This window comes from Oncorhynchus nerka, linkage group LG11 (assembly GCF_034236695.1).
Source record: "Oncorhynchus nerka isolate Pitt River linkage group LG11, Oner_Uvic_2.0, whole genome shotgun sequence".
NCBI lineage: Eukaryota > Metazoa > Chordata > Actinopteri > Salmoniformes > Salmonidae > Oncorhynchus > Oncorhynchus nerka.
The window spans coordinates 51,980,802-52,003,214 of record NC_088406.1 but is presented as its reverse complement, the minus strand read 5'-3'; the positions used below and the strand labels follow the sequence as shown (position 1 = coordinate 52,003,214).

Here is a 22,413-nt window from a genome sequence, read left to right as displayed (position 1 = left end):
CCACTGTATTCTATCCCACTGTATTCTATCCCCACTGTATTCTATTCTATCCCACTGTATTCTATCCCACTGTATTCTATCCCACTGTATTCTATCCCCACTGTATTCTATTCTATCCCCGCTGTATTCTATTCTATCCCCGCTGTATTCTATTCTATCCCCGCTGTATTCTATTCTATCCCCGCTGTATTCTATCCCCGCTGTATTCTATCCCCGCTGTATTCTATCCCCGCTGTATTCTATTCTATCCCCGCTGTATTCTATTCAAAGAGATTCAAATGCCACTGTTTCATTTCACCCTTCTGACCCCACTGTGAATCTCTCCGTTCCTCAGATTACTCTGAGCTGCCCCCCTTGGCCAGTACCAATTGTCCCATCTGGGAGATCCCCTGCCCGGTGCGGGAGCCCCCTGAGGAGGTAGAGGAGGAAAACGGCTACGACATCCCCAAACCAGCGTTGCCCATGGCCCCGGCCCGGCGCACCCTGTCCGAGCTGGGGGCCACTTCCAGCGCTGCCTTCAACCGTCTCTCCATGGACAGCGAACCCGGAGCATCCGCCTGTAAGCGTTCGCTTCAGAGACACCTGTTTCAGACCCCTATAGTTAATTTGTAGGGTGGGGAGTTTTTTCCTGATCTGACCAGGGAACTCTGGGCACTAGGTAGTTTGTTTGATAGAGACCATGTACGACAAAACGGTGCACCAGATTTGAGTTAAATAAATAGCTAATTCTGTTACTAGAGCCCAGAGTTTTTCCAGACCAGTCGTGTTGAGGAGAAACTCCTGGCCCTATGTTTCTCGAACGGTTACACAACCCTGTTTATTTAACAAGGTTGTCCCTAGTGTTGTATTCCTATATTTATACATATCTCAGAGCACCCTTGTGGCGTCTTCAAGACTTCCGATTGCGAATCGAGATTTGGGCAGGAGTACAGGATTGTGAATGTGTATGCTGCTTGTTGTTCTGTGGTTTGTGATGTGAATGCTGTTCTATTCTCCTCCCTGTCCTTCTAGCCTTCTCAGATTCCAGCGACGCCCCAGAGCGGCCGCCCAAGCCCCTCCCCCGCCGCATCAACTCCGAGCACCGGCCCATACCTCCTGGATTAGGCGGTGGTGGTGGCGGAGGAGGAGGAGGAGGAGGAGGGGGAGGAGGAGGTGGAGGAGTAGCCAACCCCCAGATCACCAGTGAGATCGAGCATCTCATGAGGCAAGGCTACACCTACCAGGACATCCAGAAAGCCCTTATGATTGCACAGAACAATATGGAGATGGCCAAGAATATCCTGCGCGAGTTTGTCTCCATTCCCTCCACGGCTCACATTCTTACATAGTACCTCCTCTGCTCCAGCCCTGCCCAGCTCAGCCCAAAGTCCATCGCCTGCAGTACTAGCGCTTCAGTGCTAACTGGAGCCCCTGCAGTCTCCTGTCCGGCGCCCTCTCAAAACTAGCTCATTCCGAGCCCTGCGCTTCACGCGCTTTTTCAAGAGTGACCGGACGCCTTTTGTAATGTGCTGCAGGGACACTCTCCAGATCCCATGGGGTGAAGTGATGATGATGATGGCTCATCGCACAACCGACGCTTCGACGGTCGTTTTCACGTCCTCTCGAGGACTCTACCGAAGTGTAATCGACCCCCCCCCCCCCAAAAAAACAAAACACGTATGTGTGTTTATCTAAGAATTTAATATATAACTAAATATATATTAAATGTGTGTAATGTATACATATATATTTCCAATGAGTTCCGCTTCGAAGGTCTGTTTTATTTCACGTCGTTCATGTTTAAGGATAGATTGCAGAGGATAAAGATGGTGGTTCTTTGGGAGAGAGCACCCTTCTGTCGTCCCCAGCCCTCACTTTGAAGAGAGCCCGCGGTCTTCGTTTAGCATTCAGAAGCAGGCGTTGCCTAGACTCACAGCAGAACATTTGGCAACATGTCAAATATGGCCTTTATTAATGCTTCGGTACTTCTGTGGGGGGGAAAAGAATGTGTGCGTGGTTTGCCTCAAAGTAGCATGATGTGTGTGTGTCGGGCCAATGACCTGGCTAGTAGGGTTGGGACGTGATTGGCTGACCTAGCTCACTGGTTGACCATGTGACTTAAAACCCAGGTGAAAAGCAAAGCTGTGTTTGACTGTGTTGTTGTCTATGTGCATCATTTTCTACGGTGGGTAGCATTGTTTCCTACATCGAACCACCTCTAATCATCTCGTCCAGTGATTCCGATGCCCAGACTGGGAAGCCTGTGTTTTTAGTTTTTTCAGTAAGACGTTTTTTTAGAGGCAAGTCCTGGATCTGCTGTCAGAGCCAATCAATCGAAGCCACCTGGGAGGTCCCGGTTGGCCCATGTCCCAATCTCTCTTCCGTGCAAAAATGAATGTGGAATTAATATATAGCTCAGACGTTTTCGTTCTTCTTCCTCCTCAAATGTAGTGCTCTCAAAGCAAGAGTCTGAATGGGAGAGGCAAAGTGTACGGAAATGTAATGGTGAGAGAAAAAGGATTGATGGATTCTAATAACGGCCCAGTACCGGGGTCAAGATTCTATGATACATTGACAACAGCTTAGACACGAGGAGAGCTTCGTCTGCGATGTGCACCGAAGCTGTTCAGCGTTGTGAGAAAAATGTGTCATCGATTACTTTAATAATATATTATTATTATGATCATTGTTGTTATTATTCATTCAGAAGTGCTTTACTGCTGCTACTATTGTTAGTGCTATACAATTAAGCCTTAAATGTACATTTTGTGAATATTTGTTTTAACCGCTCTTTTTTTTTTTTTTAAGTGACAGTATCTCATATTGTGTTCTTTATTTGGTGATGTAGCATACGTGAAAATGCAAGCAGCTTGGGGTTGTGCAATTCAAGCCGACTTCAATTGTTTCCCCATTTTTTAGGAAAGTGTTGGACTGGTTAGCCTTTAGAGGAATTATGATGACATCGTAAATGGCACTGTCCCGCAGATTGACCCAAATGGTAGCATCAGCAAAACAAAACAATGTGATTGATGAAGAGTAACAGTGTCATAACTCATTCAGAAATCTGTATTGTAGATGCCTCCACTTTTAATCTAAGATTATAATTGTGCGAGCTTTGTCATTTTAAGGGTTGACTTAATTGCACAGCTGCAACTAAGCCCAGTAGTTTAGTGAACGAGAACATCTTGAGACGCACACCCAAAACATTGACGAGTTGCAGCCCCCCAAAAAAAGAAAAGGGGGGAGGTTCACATTCTATATGACTCTTGTTTATTTCCGTAAACCTTTTCGGTCACACAGTGATGGGCTTCTAAAGAGTGTTTGCCTTTCTTTTTCCTATAGAGGTATTTACAACCAGTGTTTGGGTCAACGCAACAGCAGGGTTTGTGGACCAGTTGGGAGTGTGGGAATTTTTCTCTCTGGTTTCCCCGAATTTGTTAAAACACTCCTCTGTTGAACGAGGACTAACACATCTTTCCTCTGTAACTGGGGTTGAAATGTTACTGAAACCTTCCCAGAATTCCCAGGTTTCCCAGAAATCCCAGTTGGAGGATAAGATGGCCTCCCTGCCAATTACCTCCTGATTCCAGGGAAAATGTTGCAATCCTAATCTGTTACTCAGAAATACCGTTTTGTACCCTAACCAGACAAGAGAGTTCACATGGACTGTTCAGACTCGTCTTAACTCTAATGAGTTGGCAACGAATTGTTAAACTAACCAATACATTCATTGAATTACAGCAGGTGCACCTCGTTCCTGTCTGTCTACGTGGTAGGTCTTCGTTCACTTTTGAGTTTTGCTGTGTTTTCAGATTCAGTAGGGCCTTCGGAGTTTGAACGCAATCCACAAACCTCTATTTTTAGGGAGCCCATACCGATGAATATCCACACGTATTGAATTTACGAAAGTAGCCTATTACTAAATTGTCATTAAAACTTGCATATCATTTTGTGCTGACTTCTATTAAATTGTTGGTTCAAATGTTTAAAAAAAAAAAGAAAGAAAGAAATGGCACTGGCTCACATTCCTAGATTATTCTCTCCGGGACCGGTACTAATTGAGGTACGTTGGCCCCTAAAAGGTGGAGAAGCTCTGTTAATGGGATTGCCACCATGGGCTGTAGAATCATCGTATAGGCTATAGCTTCTCACCTGTATCTCACAGTCTCCAGACTGGAAGAGGTTTGTGGCGTCTCTTTTTTTGTTGTTTCTTTTTCTTCTGTTTCTAGTTGCCTTTTGAGGGAAACGGTGAAGTCACTTTTGAATGAACCACCTTCAATAGGGATTGTGAGGTTTCAGAATGGAACCACGTATCCTTTAATCTTGATGACTGTACTGATTCTTGTCTATGTATGTATGTATGTATGTACATGACTTATTCCACATTTTGTTGTTACAGCCTGAATTCAAAATGGATTACATGTATTTCTTGTTCTCGCCGATCTACACACAATACTGGCAAAGTGAAAGTGCTTAAAAATGTTTTCAAATGTATTGAAAATGAAATGCAGAAATATCTAATTTCCATAAGAATTCACACCCCTGAGTCAATACATGTTAGAATCGCCTTTGGCAGTGATTACAGCTGTGAGTCTTTCTTGGGATGTCTAAGAGCTTTGCATTCCTGGATTGTACAGTATTTGCACATTCTTTTTTTCGTTTTTATTCTTCAAGCCCTGTTAAGTTGATCATTGCTAGACAACCATTTTCAAGTCTTGCCATATATTTTCATGCAGATGTAAGTTGAAACTGTAACTCAGCCACTTGGGAACATTCACTGTCTTCTTGGTAAGCAACTCCAGGTGTAGATTTGGCCTTGTGTTTTAGGTTATTGTCCTGCTGAAAAGTGAATTAATCTCCTGGTGTCTGGCAGAAAGCAAACTAAACCAGGTTTTCCTCTAGGATTTTGCCTGTGCTTAGCTCCGTTATGTTTATTTTTTTATCCTGAAAACTCCCCAGTCCTTAACGATTACAAGCATACCCATAACATGATGCAGCCACCGCTTGAAAATATGGAGAATATTGTACTCGGTAATGTGTTGTACTGGATTTGCCCCAAATATAACACTTTGTATTCAGAACATTAAAAAAATATTTTTTGGTGGTTTTACTTTAGTGCCTTGTTGCAAACAGGAGGCATATTTTGAAATATTTTTATTCTGCACAGCCATCTACCAATAGGTGCAATTATTTTGCAAAGCATTGGAAAACTTTGGTCTTTGTGGTTGACTCTGTCTTAGAAATGCACTGCTCAACTTAGGGACCTTGCAGATAATTGTATGTCTGGGGTACAGAGATGAGGTAGTCATTCAAAGATCATGTTAAACACTTATTGCACACAGAATGAGTCAATGCAATTTGTGACTTGTTAAGCACATTTTTTACTCCTTTTTGCCATAACAAAAGGGTTGAATACTTATTGACTCAAGACATTTCAGCTTTTCATTTTTTATGAATTTGTGAAAATGTAGAAATATTTTCCTCTTTGACATTATGGGATATTGTGTGTGTGTGTGTGTGTGTGTGTGTGTAGGCCAGCGACAATCTACATTAACTCCAGGCTGTAACACAACAACAAAATGTGGATAAAGTCAAAGGGTGTGAACTTTCTGAAGGCACTCCATAAGTGTATATTGTCTTTTTCTGCATACTATACCAATTTTTGCTACGATACTGTCACTTTAAAAATGAGGTGTATACTTACTGATTTAAAATAATGTGCGGAAATTGCTATGTTTTTATTTTATTTAGCATTCCTGTATATGTCAGAATTCTATTTTGTATTTTTCCCCCAACGGTTTTTGTTTACTTTTGTGAATAATTCTGTGCGCAGTGCCATATGTTTAGAAGTGTCGGTAATGTCCTACTGATGACTAAGAATACGGCGTTGTCCGACGAGAGAACATGGTTTCAACCCTTTGGTCTCAGTTAGTCCAGTGTTCTTCTTACAGTACCTATGTTCCCTCTCTGCCTATTGGATGGCGTCACCACGTTACACACCAAACTCCTTTTCACAATTGGAATTGTTCCACTTTTTACCAGAAGAGGGCGCTGTCTGTCCACGTTGCCATGTTTCTCTTCAACAGTCAAGGCGTTTAACTTTTTGATGTTTTTTAATGCTCATATCACTTTGGAAGTATGCACAGTGCTGTACTGTTTATTAAATGAATAGTAAGACGTCTTGTCCCGGTCTCTGTTTAACGGTACTTATGCTTTGCTCAAGGACTGTGTTCAGCTCACTACTCTGGTTCACACCTGTGCCGCAGCAAAATATTTTCTTCATCCATCTAGTTTTTAAAAACCCATGTTTTATACATAACATGTTATTGGCTGCTGATTGTGCCCCAGGCTTGGGCTTTTGGAAGACACTTGTCCAATCCCAAATCAAGCCCTTGACCCTATGTGCCTTTTTTAGAAGTAATATGGTAATTGCTCCTGAGACCTCCGTAAGTGCATAGGGGCTATGGGTGGATTTAGGATTGGACAAGTGTCCGCCTCTCTCTCGCTGCCTTACTGCTTCAGTACCACCACGTCCACTTTGGGTTAAAACATGTCTGTAAGTCGATGCATGTAGATGGTCCGATAACAGGGCCTTTCAGGGTCCATTGTTCTTTTTTACGCATTTTCCATTATAAACGTATTTATTAATTTAATGCTTTGCTGCTCCTCCAAAAACTTCATGTCTTGAAAAATATATATTTACATTGCTATGCTGCATTTATTTTGTCCATAATCATTTATCCTGTTGATTTATTTCTGCTATTTATCCATTATCATAGACATCCATTAATTTGATGCAGTCCTGTCTTGTCACTTGAATCACAAAGAAAAGACAAAAGAAAGCCCAACTAGAGTTATGTCCTGATTCTCCACCCTTCTCCCGAGTCCAGAAACATGCAGTCATGGATTTAACAATGGTGGAAACTACCTCAAACGCTTACACTCAATGCATTTAAATCCATGATGCACATGCACGCTTTTTGGGAGAAGGGTGGAGAATCGGAACCTTGGATTTTAGTTTCTACAGTGAACCTGAACTTGATTCAAGGATCCACATTGGGGTGCGCTTGTCCTCCATTGCATCTCCCAGTGAGAAGTGGATGCTCTGCCAGGCCAACGTCCTGTCCAACTACAAACGATCCTCCCTGCAGTGATCGCTAGGGGACGATCGAGGTCTGACTTGCTTACTTGTCCTTTGTGCCTTTATCTGAATCTCTCGGTAAGGATCTTGGTAAGAATTGTTAGTCCAATTTTAGTGTTCTTAAAAGGCTAAGATCCCTTTATGATCACAGACCCAGTACAACCAACTCCTGTTCCCCCCTCATCTTGGTATCAATTCAAAATGGGATAATTATCCAAATCTATTTTTTTTTTGTACTCTTTGGGAAGCAACGTGTGAAACATGGGAGAGGACCAAAACACTGCCTCGGCGACTGTAGTACAGTCTACATTCCTGTCTTCACAAGCCCAAAGCAGTGTTTATATTTGGAGTATATATATTATACAGTATTCTTTCTGTCAATGGATGACTAGGCCTGTCAAAGAAAAACGGACCGTGGAAGGTCGTCAAGATGATGTACAATCTTTTCGGGCTTAAAGACACAAGTTTTTCATTGAACAAGTCATTTTTATTTGGCATTTACTTCATAAAAAATAAATTACAAACAAAAGGAATCCATTCACCTGCCCTGAAGTTAATCTGTCTTTGCAACTCATAGATATTACACACAAAAATCTTTTTTTTTTTTTTTTTTAAATAATCAAAATTAACACTGATAGTTCTTGTCCAAAATATTAACACAAAAATCTTTAGGGGGAGATATTGAAGGGTATAAATAAAAAAAGAACCAAACATACATTTGACCTCAAACGATCAAAGATTGATGATTGTCTTACTTTTCTCCTGACTGGACCGTAAAAAAAAACTACAAAAATACTGGTGGCCCTAATGATTGATGCAGACTTAAGTTTGGTGCTCACTTAAGCATACCAACTTTTAACCTGTGGTGTAATGAGAGGACATTCTGGGGTTTGTGTTTTAATATGGCCATGAGCGAGCTCTTCGGATCTTACTTTGATTAAGAAAGCTCAAACTAAGGAGTGTATTGTTATCAAGTCATTCTCTCCTGTAGAAATTGTGATAGTCTGACCAACAGATAAAATGAAGTCTTGCCATTTTGTTTGTAGAATGAAAACCACTAGGTATGTGTATATACATGTACGCATAACATTTCCAAGGAGTTCTGTGTAAAACACTATCAGAGTTGAACATTTTAGTCCCTGTTCAGACGACTTTCATATAGGTGATATTTGCCATAGGGGTGAGTAGAGTAAATTTGAATTGTTCTACTTTCAGCATCACGCCATCAAGGGAAATATAGTATTCTTTCTAACAAGGATATCTACATATGTCAGGATGTTGCGTATCCCTGGAAATAATCCGAATTCATATAAATGTTAGTTTCGAAAGCAGCTTGTCCAAAAAAAAGTGCTGTCTTGGCACAACTTACATACTTACATTTCTTTACTGAATTAAATATGACCACTATGTTTTTATAAACCATATCTATCCTTATCCTGTTGTTACCTCATATCCCAGTGATAATGCCTTGCATTACACCTGGGAAGAAAACACTTCGCTTTGCTCAACTTGGCATTGCCTCAACTTACCCCATGGCCAACATTTTGACTTTATTAGCCCACACAGCTACAAGGAAGCACTTTCATGGTATGTTTAGGACCTCATATTGAAGCTTATAGAGACCCCAACCAATGTATAGAACAATCTTAAAATTGTATACTTTGGTTTAGATGCAAGCATCACGAAACCTCAAACCTAAATTCATTTTGACTTGGTGAAAATCTGTTTTTTTTGGACCTAACTTGTTTACCACTTTTTCCATGTGGTTCCTTCCTTCAGACTTCATGAAATGATGACCTCTTGCTAAATATATGGTCAAATTATTAATTTTGTGAATGGTTTCCTAGAAACAAGGGTGGCTCAACTTTACCCCTCTCCCCACATTAAAGAGCCATTTTATCTTCACTTTCATGAGAAACGAAGCTGACATTTCACTCGCAAACACTCCTTCACCCAACTTAAACCAGAGATTCACAGACAAAACATGACGACAAAATCATAACAAACAAAACAAAATCAGTGCACTGGACAAATATTCACGAATAACAATAAAACAAGTGTGAAAGAAAGTCAGCTGTACTGCTCGCTGTGATTTTGTAGAATAAGAGGCTGAATGTATATAAGGCAGACAGAACTGGAAACATATCAGCGTGATTCTTAACTCTTATTTACAAGGAGTACAAGCACTATGGAAGAAGGGGGAAAAAAAGAGTACAAGAACTATGGAAAAATGAAAAAGTAACCAATGACGCTTCGGCTTCATCGGAGCTCTGCTATTGGCTATTGTAGTACAAAATAACCCAATCCGGAACTGATAGGAATGGGGACCCCTTATCCATGCATATTTCACCACATATCCTTCCTCCCATGAAGAAATCACTGATTTGACCTGATTGGATAGGCCTTCACCTATCCAAGTCGTGTCAGCTCATTGATTACTCCAAATGAGGGAAAAAAGAAAGGATGCATTCCAACATATTCAAACAGGGCCCATCTCTCATAAGATAAGGCCTTACAGACAAGGCCTTACATGTTCATTCACAAAGCCGAAAACACATCTAAGATTAGTTTCAGTGGTAAGTAAAAGCTACAACAACAACAACAAAAATACAAAGACTAAACTCAAACGGAATCATGACCCATACTGGGGTCCATTTTGAGAACATAGCTCTAAAGGTTGGATGTTGGTTTACATGGGTAGATGAAGCAGGCTGTATACATGTAGACATGGTTGGTAAGACCGTCATTATGCATCCACGGTTTCAGTGTACAGACTTTAGTAAAGTAGGAAGTGAATGCAGCCAATCACACGCAGAACAACAGCAGGTGGACCTCTAGAGTAAAGCTAGCTCTGGTCCAGGGCGTTAGTTCACGTTGCTCCACTATGGTGCAGAAGGAACGCGCACTAACGCCCTGGACCAGAGCTAGCGCGAAGCCTACACAGACGTCCCTCCATCAAAAAGCAACAAACCCAAAACAACTCCTAGCCATGTCTTTTTAAAAGGTTTGTCTCAGGTTATTTTAAATAAGGAAATTCATACAGAATATATTACACTTCATGAAAAAGCAGTTCCGGGCTGCTCTTCAGTGATTGGTTGCCCGAGTTGGCATTTGGATTAAGGAAAATATATAACAAACAGTCCCTCTTATTTCATGCTCTAACTGGATTTTATGGGTGCAAAGAATAACCACATTCATTCAAATTGCTAGGCTGATCCCAGATCTGTATGTGCTTAGGCCAGCATCTCTGTCATGTTCTTCGTTATGCATATGAAAAACAGGATAAAGTATGAAATAGCATGACTTGAGAGAACATAGCCACGTCCTTTGTTAGCCACTGCCATGCTAAAGAACTACGAATCTGGGATCAGGTTAGAGAACTGCAGCACATATCAGATGAGTTCTCCTGGAAGTTGTAGGCTACGAGGCATCAAAGGATCCATCCCACCCTGAGCGAGTGAACTGGCCTGGGAGCAGCTGCAGCAGTCGCCCCCTCACACACCTACGCTCACTTCTGCACGTACATGTCCTTATCACCCTTTACTCCAGAGGACACACACACACACACACACACACACACACACACACACACACACACACACACACACACACACACACACACACACACACACACACACACACAGAGAAGCGAAACCATATGTAAATGTGCTCATAGATTGTATCATAGGACAGCTGGTAAGGAACATTCAACACCAACACAACATTGCATTGTATTAACCACTGAAGTTCAGATATAATTTTGATGAGTAGTACAATTTACAAGGATGGTAAAAAAAATAGCCAGTGTCCATAGTTACCTGGTCACTAGGAGGTTTCTTGTCTCCGTTGACACTTAAAAGCACGGCCTCCTCTGTGTTGTCACTCTTCATCTCCACCACTATGCCGCCCTTATTCGGTTTGGTACTAGAAGGACAGCTCGTAATCACCAGCATGACCAATATATTACCTTTTTCACACTACTACGAGCTGGCCTGTTTATGCCTCCACCATAGTTGCGATACTAAAAAGGACTAGAAACTATCCCAGCCAGCACAGTACGGTTCGGGTTAGCACGATAGTGTGAAAAGGGTATCTGATAGCAACTATAATGACACATCAGGTAAAATCATGGACAAAAAAAACGATGATCTATTGTAGAGGTATCGTCTGAGGCATATTCAACAAATTAAGCGCTCTGATATAAAACACTTTCCCCAAAATGCACAGCTCTTCCAGCAATCCTGGTTGGAGGATTCCTGGAAAACCTGGGAATTTTGAGAATGCTTCTGGAATTTTGCAAACCTTAAATACATTTTTGTTTTAAATGGAAAATACACTTACAGATCCTGCTTGCCCGAACGCCCACATGGGAGCTTGCCCTTCTTGTACAGGAAGTACAGCACACTGCCAAGGATAGCCAGCAGGAGAATACAGATGATGATGACAGCTATGATCACACCGCTGCCCTCTGGTGGGACAAAGAAGAAGAGGCGAAACCACGGGTCATTTCCTGTCCGGTAATTGCTTTATGATAACTTCGTCCTCTTAAGGAGTTTCTGATTATGATGATGATGGTGTGTGTGTGTGTGTGCGTGTGCATGTGCGTAGGGGTCGCTTGCATCATTCAGAGACAACAGCATGCACAGGTGGTGGTGGTGATGAACAGGTGTACAGTCTCTGAACCAGGTTGTTCATCATGGAAGAAGTTCTTCATTGAGGACTAAAGATCAGCCAGAAGGAACACTTTCCAGAGTTGGGCTGCTTGGTTTCTTTTTCAAAGAATACCAACCAGAACTACAGTATGACTACAGCATGACAAAGGGAGAGAGAGCGAGTGAAGGAAGGTAAAGAGGCGGATGGGTGCACTTGGGGATGGACCTCCCCTGGAGGAAGGATGCAGATGTAGATGGATGGATCCATTTCCATCAAGGGAGAGAATGGGTGATACCACTCCATTCTCTCAGGAGTGGGATTGTACTCAAAATGCTCAATGTGCAAATTTAACTTTTCAGCCTGGTTTAACTAAAGTTTTTTCTGATGATGTTTCCAATGATTCACGAAGCATCATACAGAGAAAATATACAAATGATAACATTGTAACTAACAATGTATGATGATAAAAAATGTTTTAAAAAATCTAGATTTCATAATTTTCCACTTGATCATTTATAAGTATCTCTCCACATAGATAAAGTTGTGTAATACGGTACATTTTCATGCAGTATTACAAAGTCACAAACCGGGAGATCCTATTCAATTATGAATTATTCCATATGTCACAGGTGTTGCCTCCTGAGTAGTGAGTACAAAGCCTGCCCCTGCATAGAGAACGAGGGTCCTGTGTTGAAAAAGCGAGAGCTGTGTGGGGGGTTGTGGAGGGTGATGGTGGTGGTGGTGGTTGGGGGGGGGTTCAGTCTAAGCAGTGTGAGCTGGGTGGAGCGAGGGGTGGGCAGGGCAGCCTTCTAAGCGCATTAGGTGGGTGGCAGCATCGACAAGAAGTCACAAACCTTTCTTGACTCTCTTCGGAGGAGTTACTGGCGTTACTGTTGTTACTGTCACTGGAGCTACCACTGTTACTGGAACTAATGGAGTTGTTACTGGACAAACCACATGGACACAGTTGTCACGATAATACACCAGCTCTATGGCAACACAACACTGTTAACGACTGTGCAACAACCGCCTTGTCTACTTAGCATGGCCCTAATCACTTAGCTCCGTGTTACAAACACAGATAGGCAGGAGACATGAACCAGGAAAGGCTCTGCAGTCTGCACTCCCCCCCAAAAAATGTCCTAATCCTTTCCAGGAGCGGCAGCGCTGGCTACTTAATCCAATTTTGTCTGCAAATGAAACAACAAACAGGATTTCCCTCAGAGGGACGTAGGCAAAGATTTCCTGGCATGACGTGAGCGGTCCGCTTGAGGAAATGGGAGTCAGGAGACTGTTGAGGGCACTTTTACCATCAGCGCACGGCTACAGTTTCAGCCTCGATCCTGATCTGTTTGCAAACAAGACAGCTATAGGCTATATTTATGCAATAGGGCGATACGCAGCCATTTAGTGAACATAGTCCGAAATAGGATGACAGTTCTATGGCTAAGAGTTCTATGGCTGGTTTCCTGGACCCAGATTGAGCCTAATTCTGGACTAAAAAGCATGCTCAATGACAGCCCAGAATCTCCATTGAAATGGATTTTTAGTCCAGTTCAAGGACAAGAGGCTTAATCTATCCGTGTCTGTGAAGCCGGGCCATAAAGATTTAATTTAATCGAACATCTAATTATGACAGTTATCAAAGAACAGATCAGGATGTGTTCGTATTATATGACGGAGCAACATATGGAAGATAAACAGCTCTCGCACGGCAATGAGTCAATAAAAGGTTTCTCAACCACGACCATCCTCATCAGTAGAAACCATAGTGCACCCATAAAGACCATTTATGGGTTTTCATTCAGATTTGGGTCATTTCTAAAAGCACCTGTCGCGTTTTTTATTTTTCTTCTCTTTAAAAAAAATTTGGCCTGACTCACATAGAAAGCTAAACTAGACCGGAAACCGTTCGAACACAAGATTGGGGGAAATATGATTGAGCACAAGGGTGCGCGCTTGATTGATAAATGAAGTTGCTTGTTTCAACACCATGGTCATTTTTTTATTGCATTCACAGATGATCAGATCTCACAATGCTTGGGAAATGTTAAACACCCCGTTGATGTGATACAGTGATCTTCAAGGAATGTGCAGCATGACCGCAATAAAGGCTACGTGGAACTCAACCAATGCCACAGCAGTGATGACTGTGAGTCGCTCTGGATAAGAGCGTCTGCTAAATGACTTAAATGTAAATGTAAATGTGAGTGTTATCTACTAAAAGAGTGGTACACTTACCTGTAGTACTGGGAGCTGACGAGGTCGTTTGGACAACTGAAAACAGGCAAAGGGGAGAATGACACTCTACTGTTAGCACACTGAGTTTGAGGGAAACTAAGAGAAGCTTTACTAAAGATGATTTGAAGCTCAGGTTCAAGTTTTCTCTTATGTCGCCATGAATTAAATCCTTCGGCCGTTAGTATATTCTGCCTGTTGATTTTCTCTTAACAGTCAGACCGGACATGTTGACATAAAATAGACACGATATGACAAATAAGAAAGTGGACAGACAGAACTTACTGGCTTTGAGGCTGAAGGACATGGAGACTGTGCCATGGTCGTTGGAGGCGTTGCAGTAGGCTGTGACGTCAGAGGTCACCTTGATGCTCACCACACTGAGAACCTCGTCCTCTGTCTCTCTTTGGGACAACTTCAGGATCTGGCACAAACGGCGAAATAAAATACAGATAAGACCAGAAACCGAACAGCGGGTGTGTCCCAAATGTCATCCTATGGAACCCGGGTCAAAAGTAGTGCACTACAATGGGAAAAGACGGCCATTTGGGACGAACAATAAACATTATTGACAAATGTAGAGATGTCAGTTAAGAAAGGAATGTTGAACGTGAGTTGCTTTGTCGATTAACATTGTTACAGGAAATGACCCAGGAAGCCAGGATTGGGAACAGATCTGTGCATAAATAGATCCAAAGCTAGTCAAACATTGTCTGTATGAGCTGACCCAGAGAAGACCTCTTTTCCTGCTGGTCTGTCTGTCTACCTGTGATTTGTCAGAGGAGCTCCATGTGATAACAGGGGTTGGGTATCCTCTAGCGTGGCAGCTCAGCTTCTGGGACTTCTCTGGGCTCACCTCCTGGACTGGGTCTGCTGACTTCTTGATCTCTGGGCGTCCTGCATGGGAGAGGAGGAGGGTTAGTTGTGTGTGTGTGTGTATATGTGTGTGTGTGTGTTTGTGTGTGTTTGTGGGCTCACCCTCTACGAAGACACGTAAAGAGCCACTGGTCTCCAGTCCTTCCAGTGAAGACACCTTCACCACACACACGTACGTCCCCGCCATGTCAAACACAGCGTCCTTCAGGGTCAGTGTGTGGCCCTCTGCAACTTTTTGTCCTTTCTACACACACACACACACACACACACACACACACACACACACACACACACACACACACACACACACACACACACACACACACACACACACACACACACACGCACACACACACACGTCTAAATAAATCAAATGTCACATGCGCAATGAAATAATTACTTACAAGCCCTTAACCAACAATTCAGCTCAAGAAATAAACTGAAGTAAATAATAATAAAAAGTAACACAATAAAATAACAAACACGAGGCTATATACAGGGGTACAGGGGAGTCAATGTGCGGGGGTACGGATTAGTCGAGGTCATTTGTACATGTAGGTAGGGGTAACGTGACTATGCATAGATAATAAACAGCGAGTACCAGCAGTGTAAAAACAAATGGTGGGGTCAATGTACAGTTGAAGTCGGAAGTTTACATAGACCTTAGCCAAAGACATTTAAACTCAGTTTTTTTTTACAATTCGTGACATTTAATCCTAGTAAAAATTCCCTGTCTTAGGTCAGTTAGGATCACCACTTTATTTTAAGAATGTGAAATGTCAGAATAATAGTAGAGAGAATGATTTATTTCAGCTTTTGTTTCTTTCATCACATTCCCAGTGGGTCAGAAGTTTACATACAATCAATTAGTATTTGGTAGCATTACCTTTAAATTGTTTCACTTGGGTCAAACATTTCGGGTAGCCTTCTTAAGTTGGGTTAATTTTGGCCCATTCCTCCTGACAGAGCTGGTGTAACTGAGTCAGTTTGTAGGCCTCCTTGCTCGCACACACTTTTTCAGTTCTGCCCACAAATATTCTATAGGATTGAGGTCAGGGCTTTGTGATGGCCACTCCAATACCTTGATTTTGTTGTCCTTAAGACATTTTGCCACAACTTTTGAATTATGCTTGGGGTCATTGTCCATTTGGAAGACCCATTTGCAACCAAGCTTTAACTTCCTGACTGATGTCTTGAGATCTTGCTTCAATATATCCACAACGTTTACCCTCCTCATGATGCCATCTATTTTGTGAGTGCACCAGTCCCTCCTGCAGCAAAGCACCCCCACAACATGATGTTGCCACCCCGTGCTTCACGGTTGGGATGGTGTTCTTCGGCCTGCAAGCCTCCCCCTTTTTCCAACATGGGCGGCAGGTAGTCTAGTGGTTAGAGCGTTGGACTAGTAACGAAGGTAAAAATCTGTCGTTCTGCCCCTGAACAAGGCAGTTAACCCACTGTTCCTAGGCCATCATTGAAAATAAGAATTTGTTCTTAACTGATTTGCCTAGTTAAATAAAGGTTAAAAAAATAAAATAATAATAAGTGTATATAAACTTCTGACTTCAACTGTAAATAGTCCGGGTGGCCATCTGATTAAATGTTCAGCAGTCTTATGGCTTGGGGTAGGTACTATTAAGGAGCCTTATGGTCCTAGACTTGGCGCTCTGGCACCGCTTGCCCGTGCGGTAGCAGAGAGAACAGTCTATGACTTGGGTGACTGGAGTCTATGACGATTTTATGGGCTTTCCTCTGACACCGCCTGGTATATAGGTCCTTCATGGCAGGAAGCTTGGCCCCAGTGATGTACTGGGCCGTACGCACTGCCCTCTGTTGCGCCTTACGGTCAGATGCCGAGCAGTTGCCATACCAGGCAGTGATGCAACCATGCTCTCAATGGTGCAGCTGTAGAATCTGGGGACCCGTGCCAAATATTTTCAGTCTCCTGAGGGGGAATAGGTGTTGTCGTGCCCTCTTCACAGCTGTCTTGGTGTGTTTGGACCATGGTAGCTCGTTGGTGATTTGGACACCAAGGAACTTGAAACTCTCGACCCACTCCACTACAGCCCCATCGATGATAATGGGGACCTGTTCGGCCCACCAAGATCTGCTCCTTTGTCTTGCACACATTGAGGGAGAGGTTGTTGTCCTGGCACCACACTGCCAGGTCTCTGATCTCCTACCTATAGGCTGTCTCATCGTTGTCGGTAATCACTACCACTGTTGTGTCATTAGCAAACTTAATGATGGTGTTGGAGTCGTGTTTGGCCACGCAGTCGTGGGTGAACAGGGAGTACAGGAGGGGACTAGGTGGGAAAGGGCAGAGTGGAGTGCGATTGAGATTGCGTCATCTATGGATCTGTTGGGGCGGTATGCAAATTGGAGTGGGTCTACGATATCCGGGATGATGCTGTTGATGTGAGCCATGACCAGCCTTTCAAAGCACTTCATGGCTACCGACGTGAGTGCTACAGGGCGGTAATCATTTAGGCAGGTTACCTTCGCTTCCTTGGGCACAGGGACTATGGTGGGCTGCTTGAAACCTGTAGGTATTACAACCTCGATCAGGGAGAGGTTGAAAATGTCAGTGAAGAAACTTGCCAGTTGGTCCGTGCATGCTCTGAGTACATGTCCTGGTAATCCGTCTGGCCCCGGGGCTTTGTGACTGTTGACCTGTTTAAAGGTCTTGCACACATTGGCTACCAAGACCATTATCACACAGTCGTCCGGAACAGCTGGTGCGCTCATGCATGCTTCAGTGTTGCTTGCCTCGAAGCGAGCATAAAATACATTTAGCTCATCTGGTAGGCTCGCGTCACTGGGCAGCGCGCAGCTGGGTTTGCCTTTGTAGTCCGTAATAATTTTCAAGTCCTGCCACATCTGTTGAGTGTCAGAGTCGGTGTAGTAGGATTCAATCTTAATCCTGTATTGACTCTTTGCCTGTTTGATGGTTCGTAGGGGGATTTCTTATAAGCTTCCGGATTAGTGTCCCACTCCTTGAAAGCGGCAGCTCTAGCCTTTAGCTCGATGCGGATGTTGCCTGTAATCCATGGCTTCTGGTTGGGATATGTAGGTACGGTCACGGTTGGGCGACGTCGTAAATGCACTTATTGATGAAGTCGATGACTGTGGTGGTATACTCCTCAATGCCACAGGATGAATCACGGAACATATTCCAGTCTGTGCTAGCAAAACTGTCCTGTAGTGTAGCATCTGCGTCATCTGACCACTTCCGTATTGAGAAAGTCACTGGTACTTCCTGCTTTAGTTTTTGCTTGCAAGCAGGAATCAATCAGGAGGATAGAATTGTGGTCAGATTTGCCAAATGGATGGTAAGGGAGAGCTTTGTATGTGTCTCTGTGTGTGGAGTAAAGGTGGTCTGGAGTTGTTTTCCCTCTGATTGCACATGTGACATGCTGGTAGAAATGAGGTAAAACGGATTTAAGTTTGCCTGCATTAAAGTCCCCAGCCACTAGGAATGCTGCTTCTAGAAGAGTATTTTCTTGTTTGCTTATGGCCTTATACAGCTGGTTGAGTGCGGTCATAGTGCCAGTATCGGTTTCTGGTGATAAATAGACGATTACAAATAATATAGATGAGAACTCTCTTGGTAGATAGTGTGGTCTTACAGCTTATCATAAGGTACTCTACCTCAGGCGAGCAAAACCTTGAGACACACACCCCAGCCCCTCTTCTTACCAGACGTAGCTTCTCTGTCCTGCATGGAAAATCCCACCAGCTCTATATTATCTGTGTTGTCGTTCAGCCACGACTCAGTGAAACATAAGATATTACAGTTTTTAATGTTCCATTGGTAGGACAGTCTTGATCTTACATCATCCATTTTGTTTTCCAATGATTGGCCAATAGAACGCATGGTAGTGGAGATTTACTTACTTAAATTCTCAGAAGGCAGCCCGATCTCCTCCCCCTTTTTCTCTGACTTTTCTTCACGCAAATTATAGGAATTTGGGCTCGTTCCCAAGAACGATGTATATCCTTCGCATCGGACTCGTTAAATAAAGAATTTTTGTCCAGTTCGAGGTGAGTAATTGCTTTTCTGATGTCCAGAAGTTATTTTTGGTCATTAGATATGGTAGCAGCAACATTATGTACAAAATAAGTTTGAAAAAACAAGTTACAAACAACGCGAAAAAACAAACAAAATAGCACAGTTGGTTAGGAGCACGTAAAACGGCAGCCATCCCCTCCGGCGCCAATCAAGCACAGCTACACCTCTTTTAGGAGAGTCGAAAGACACAGGGAGATTCGAAAGACACAGGGAGATTCGAAAGAAACAGGAAGATTCGGAAGACGCAGAGAGATCCGAAAGACGCAGAGAGATCCGAAAGACGCAGAGAGATCCGAAAGACGCAGAGAGATCCGAAAGACGCAGGGAGATCCTGAAAGACACAGGGAGATCCGAAAGACACAGAGAGATACGAAAGACACGGGGAGATTCGAAAGACCCAGGGAGATTCGAAAGATACTTGAGACAGATATCAGGGGGTTGTGGGAGCTGTTTAGTTAGACATTATCGATCATTGTCTTCTGCTGAAAAAAACATGGCTTTCCTTTCTCTGCCACATCGTGGATTGAGAGTTACCTATTTAACAGAACACAGCAGGAGTTATTTAATGGAAGCCTCTCTAACATAAACCAGGTAGAGTTTGGTTTATGTTAGTGAGTAAACCTTTCTTTTGACCTTCCACCAATATTGAGTAAAGCCTGTGTGTCTACGTATGTTGATGACTCACATCACCTATCACAGCCAGTGAAATCACTGCAACACTGAACAACGAGCTGTAGTCAGTTCTAGAATGGGTGGCAAGTAATTAGCTAGTCCTAAATATATCAAAAACGAAAAGCTTTGTATTTGTGACCAAACATTAGCTCAACCCTAAACCTAATATTCGAATGAATAATGTGGCAATTGAGCAAGTTGAGGAACTGCTTGGTGTAACCCTGGATTGTAAACTGACATGGTCACAACATATTGATGCAACGGTAGCGAAGATGGGGAGAGGTCTGTCCGTGATAAAGCACTGCTCGGATTTCTTGACATCACAATCAACCAAACAAGTCCGACAGGCCTTAGTTTTAATCACAGATGAACTACTGCACAGCTATATAGTCAATGCCACAAAGAAGAACATAGGCAAATTGACTGCATCACTACTTGTCTTTGTGAGAGGTATTGCCATGTTGAAAGTAGCTAATACACAGCTCTGACACCCATACATACCCCACAAGACATGCCACCAGGGGTCTCTTCACAGTCCCAAAGTTCAGAACAGACTATGGGAAACGCACAGTACTACATACAGCCATGACTACATGGAACTCTCTTCCACATCAAGTAACTCAAGCAAGCAGTAAAATCATATTTAAAAAAATAAATAAAACAACACCTCATAGCACAACATGGAATGCGAAGAGACACACACTCAAACACACGCACACACACACACGCACACACACACACTCAAACACACGCACACACACACACGCATACACACACACTCTAAAACACACTCTACACACACACATGTTAATGTTGAGGTATTGTGTATTTTATTTTGTACATTTGTATTAAGAGAGTAATAATGTAACAATATATTGTATGATGTACTGTTTTATTTAAGATGTAGGCTGTTGTTGTGTTTTGTTGTAAGGTAATGGATTTAACCCCGTTTTGACCCTAGGAAGAGTACGGGGATCCTAATAAATACTAAATATCAGAATAGATAGATCGCCTCTAAAAATGAAATATAAGGTAACACAGTCTAATATAACTGTGTAGGAGTATAGCGTTTGACTCAGTGGGCTACTGTAATTTACCTTGAACCAAACAGTGTGTGTGGGCAGGGAGGACAGAGCGTTGCATGTAGCCATCAGCTCCTCTCCCTGGGCCATGACATGGGTGTCTTTGGGAATCAATACAGCCGGGTCCAGATCTATGGACACACAACATCCAATGTTAAGAACACTGCTACACTACTCTATATACAGTAGGCCAATGTTGGTAACCAGATCGAAGGGGCAATGGTATACATTGTTCACATCCAGTTTCACATTCGCGACCCACAGTTTGAGAACCAGTGCACTCCATTACACTACATTTCACTACTACTGCAATAATTAGGCCAGGAGTTTTTCCCAGAGCCAGGGAATAATTCCTGGTGCTACTAATAAGATCACAAAGAGGGCCCTAAAGTTTTTTCCCGGTCATGTCACAACTCCTGGCGCTACTAACAATGACTAACGTCCCAGAAATGTCCCGGAAGTACAGGACAGTTGTACCAGAGTAATGTCTCACTCACAGTCGACGAAGAGCTCTGTTTGGCCGAGTGTTTCTTCATACGTGTCCAGGTCCAGTGCTGTACACATGATGTTGCCGTTGCTTTGCCTCGTCACGTTTTTCAGGACCAATACATTCAGATCAGATTCCAGCTCCTCCTACAGAGAGACAGTGGCATTTATAACATACATCAACAGTGTTGTGTATGAACAAAGACATGCACACGCACGCACACACGCACGCACGCACGCACACACACACACACACACACACACACACACACACACACACACACACACACACACACACACACACACACACACACACACACACACACACACACACAATCCACATCCAGAGGCATAGGCCCATCCAATCACTTACAGTAAACACATGCATAAATGTACATAGTTCTGTTTATAGTTGGAGACAGAAAGCATTTTATTTAACATTTCTACATGGGACTAGGAGATAGGCAAGGGTTTCTTACCATATTGTGCATGAATGTAAAGGGTGGTTGAGGATTCCCGTCGGCACGGCAATGGACCTCAACTGTGTCTCCTTCTTTGACACTGCCCTTTGGTGACTCCACCCACACATCAAGGGAAGTGGTTGGATCTGAAGAGATTTTTACATCCATTCGATTGAACCTTTATTTATGCAGTCAAGTCATCAAGATTCTAATTCTCGTTGACAAATATCACCTGGAAAGTGGCAAGTATGGCCATATAAAGTAGAGGACAAGAGAAACTTGACAGAAACACGTGGCGACAGCACAAAACCGTTTGCACGGTGGCATAGTAACTTGTATTTAAGATTCATGCTTCTCGTTGAGACTGAACAAGATTTGAGATGACACTGTGCTTGTGTACATCTGTGACTGTGCATGTGTATAGTTTTCTACTGTCTCCATATGAGGGGGGGGACATTAAGAGGGCGGCACAGTAGACTCACAGTAGACAGTGATGTTGATCTTGTTGGTTTCAGTCATCTTGGTTCCACCGGGGACAAGGTAGCTGACTTCGCAGTAGAAGAACGAATCCTTGTCTTTCTTGACCACATTCAGGTGAAGGTCACTCTGGACAGTGTACAGACCACTGGACTCCTTAGTGACCAGGGTCACCACACTGACCTCTGTGAGACATGCAGCACATATGGAAAACAGAGAGCTTGAGTTACTGTAGAAGTGTAGCTGCTTACACATGTTGATGCCTCCCCAATGGCC

At 43.0% G+C, this 22,413-nt stretch overlaps 2 protein-coding genes across 5 annotated transcripts in view; one reads left to right on the top strand and one right to left on the bottom strand.

The window, feature by feature from the left end:
* The window catches only part of cbl (Cbl proto-oncogene, E3 ubiquitin protein ligase), a 53,640-nt gene extending 47,484 nt beyond the window's left edge, over positions 1 to 6,156 (top strand). Inside the window, exons 15-16 of the mRNA XM_029673201.2 lie at positions 335 to 559; positions 1,012 to 6,156. Of these exons, the coding sequence (XP_029529061.2) occupies positions 335 to 559; positions 1,012 to 1,328 (542 nt within the window). The 3' untranslated portion in view covers positions 1,329 to 6,156. The remainder of the gene's footprint in view (positions 1 to 334; positions 560 to 1,011) is intronic.
* A 1,429-nt stretch (positions 6,157 to 7,585) lies between these two features.
* Positions 7,586 to 22,413, bottom strand: part of LOC115137118 (cell surface glycoprotein MUC18-like) — a 44,287-nt gene continuing 29,459 nt past the window's right edge. For 2 of the 4 annotated variants that reach the window (XM_029673198.2, XM_029673197.2), the window contains exons 6-17: positions 22,143 to 22,322; positions 21,679 to 21,806; positions 21,211 to 21,346; positions 20,729 to 20,844; positions 14,990 to 15,131; positions 14,778 to 14,908; positions 14,297 to 14,435; positions 14,015 to 14,050; positions 12,628 to 12,717; positions 11,462 to 11,588; positions 10,939 to 11,044; positions 7,586 to 10,658 (exon numbers count right to left, since the gene is read on the bottom strand). In XM_029673198.2, the coding sequence (XP_029529058.1) occupies positions 10,629 to 10,658; positions 10,939 to 11,044; positions 11,462 to 11,588; positions 12,628 to 12,717; positions 14,015 to 14,050; positions 14,297 to 14,435; positions 14,778 to 14,908; positions 14,990 to 15,131; positions 20,729 to 20,844; positions 21,211 to 21,346; positions 21,679 to 21,806; positions 22,143 to 22,322 (1,361 nt within the window). In that variant the 3' untranslated portion in view covers positions 7,586 to 10,628. Of the gene's footprint in view, positions 10,664 to 10,938; positions 11,045 to 11,461; positions 11,589 to 12,627; positions 12,718 to 14,014; positions 14,051 to 14,296; positions 14,436 to 14,777; positions 14,909 to 14,989; positions 15,132 to 20,728; positions 20,845 to 21,210; positions 21,347 to 21,678; positions 21,807 to 22,142; positions 22,323 to 22,413 lie in introns of all 4 variants that reach the window. The other 2 variants (XM_029673199.2, XM_029673200.2) reach the window with 2 other exon arrangements.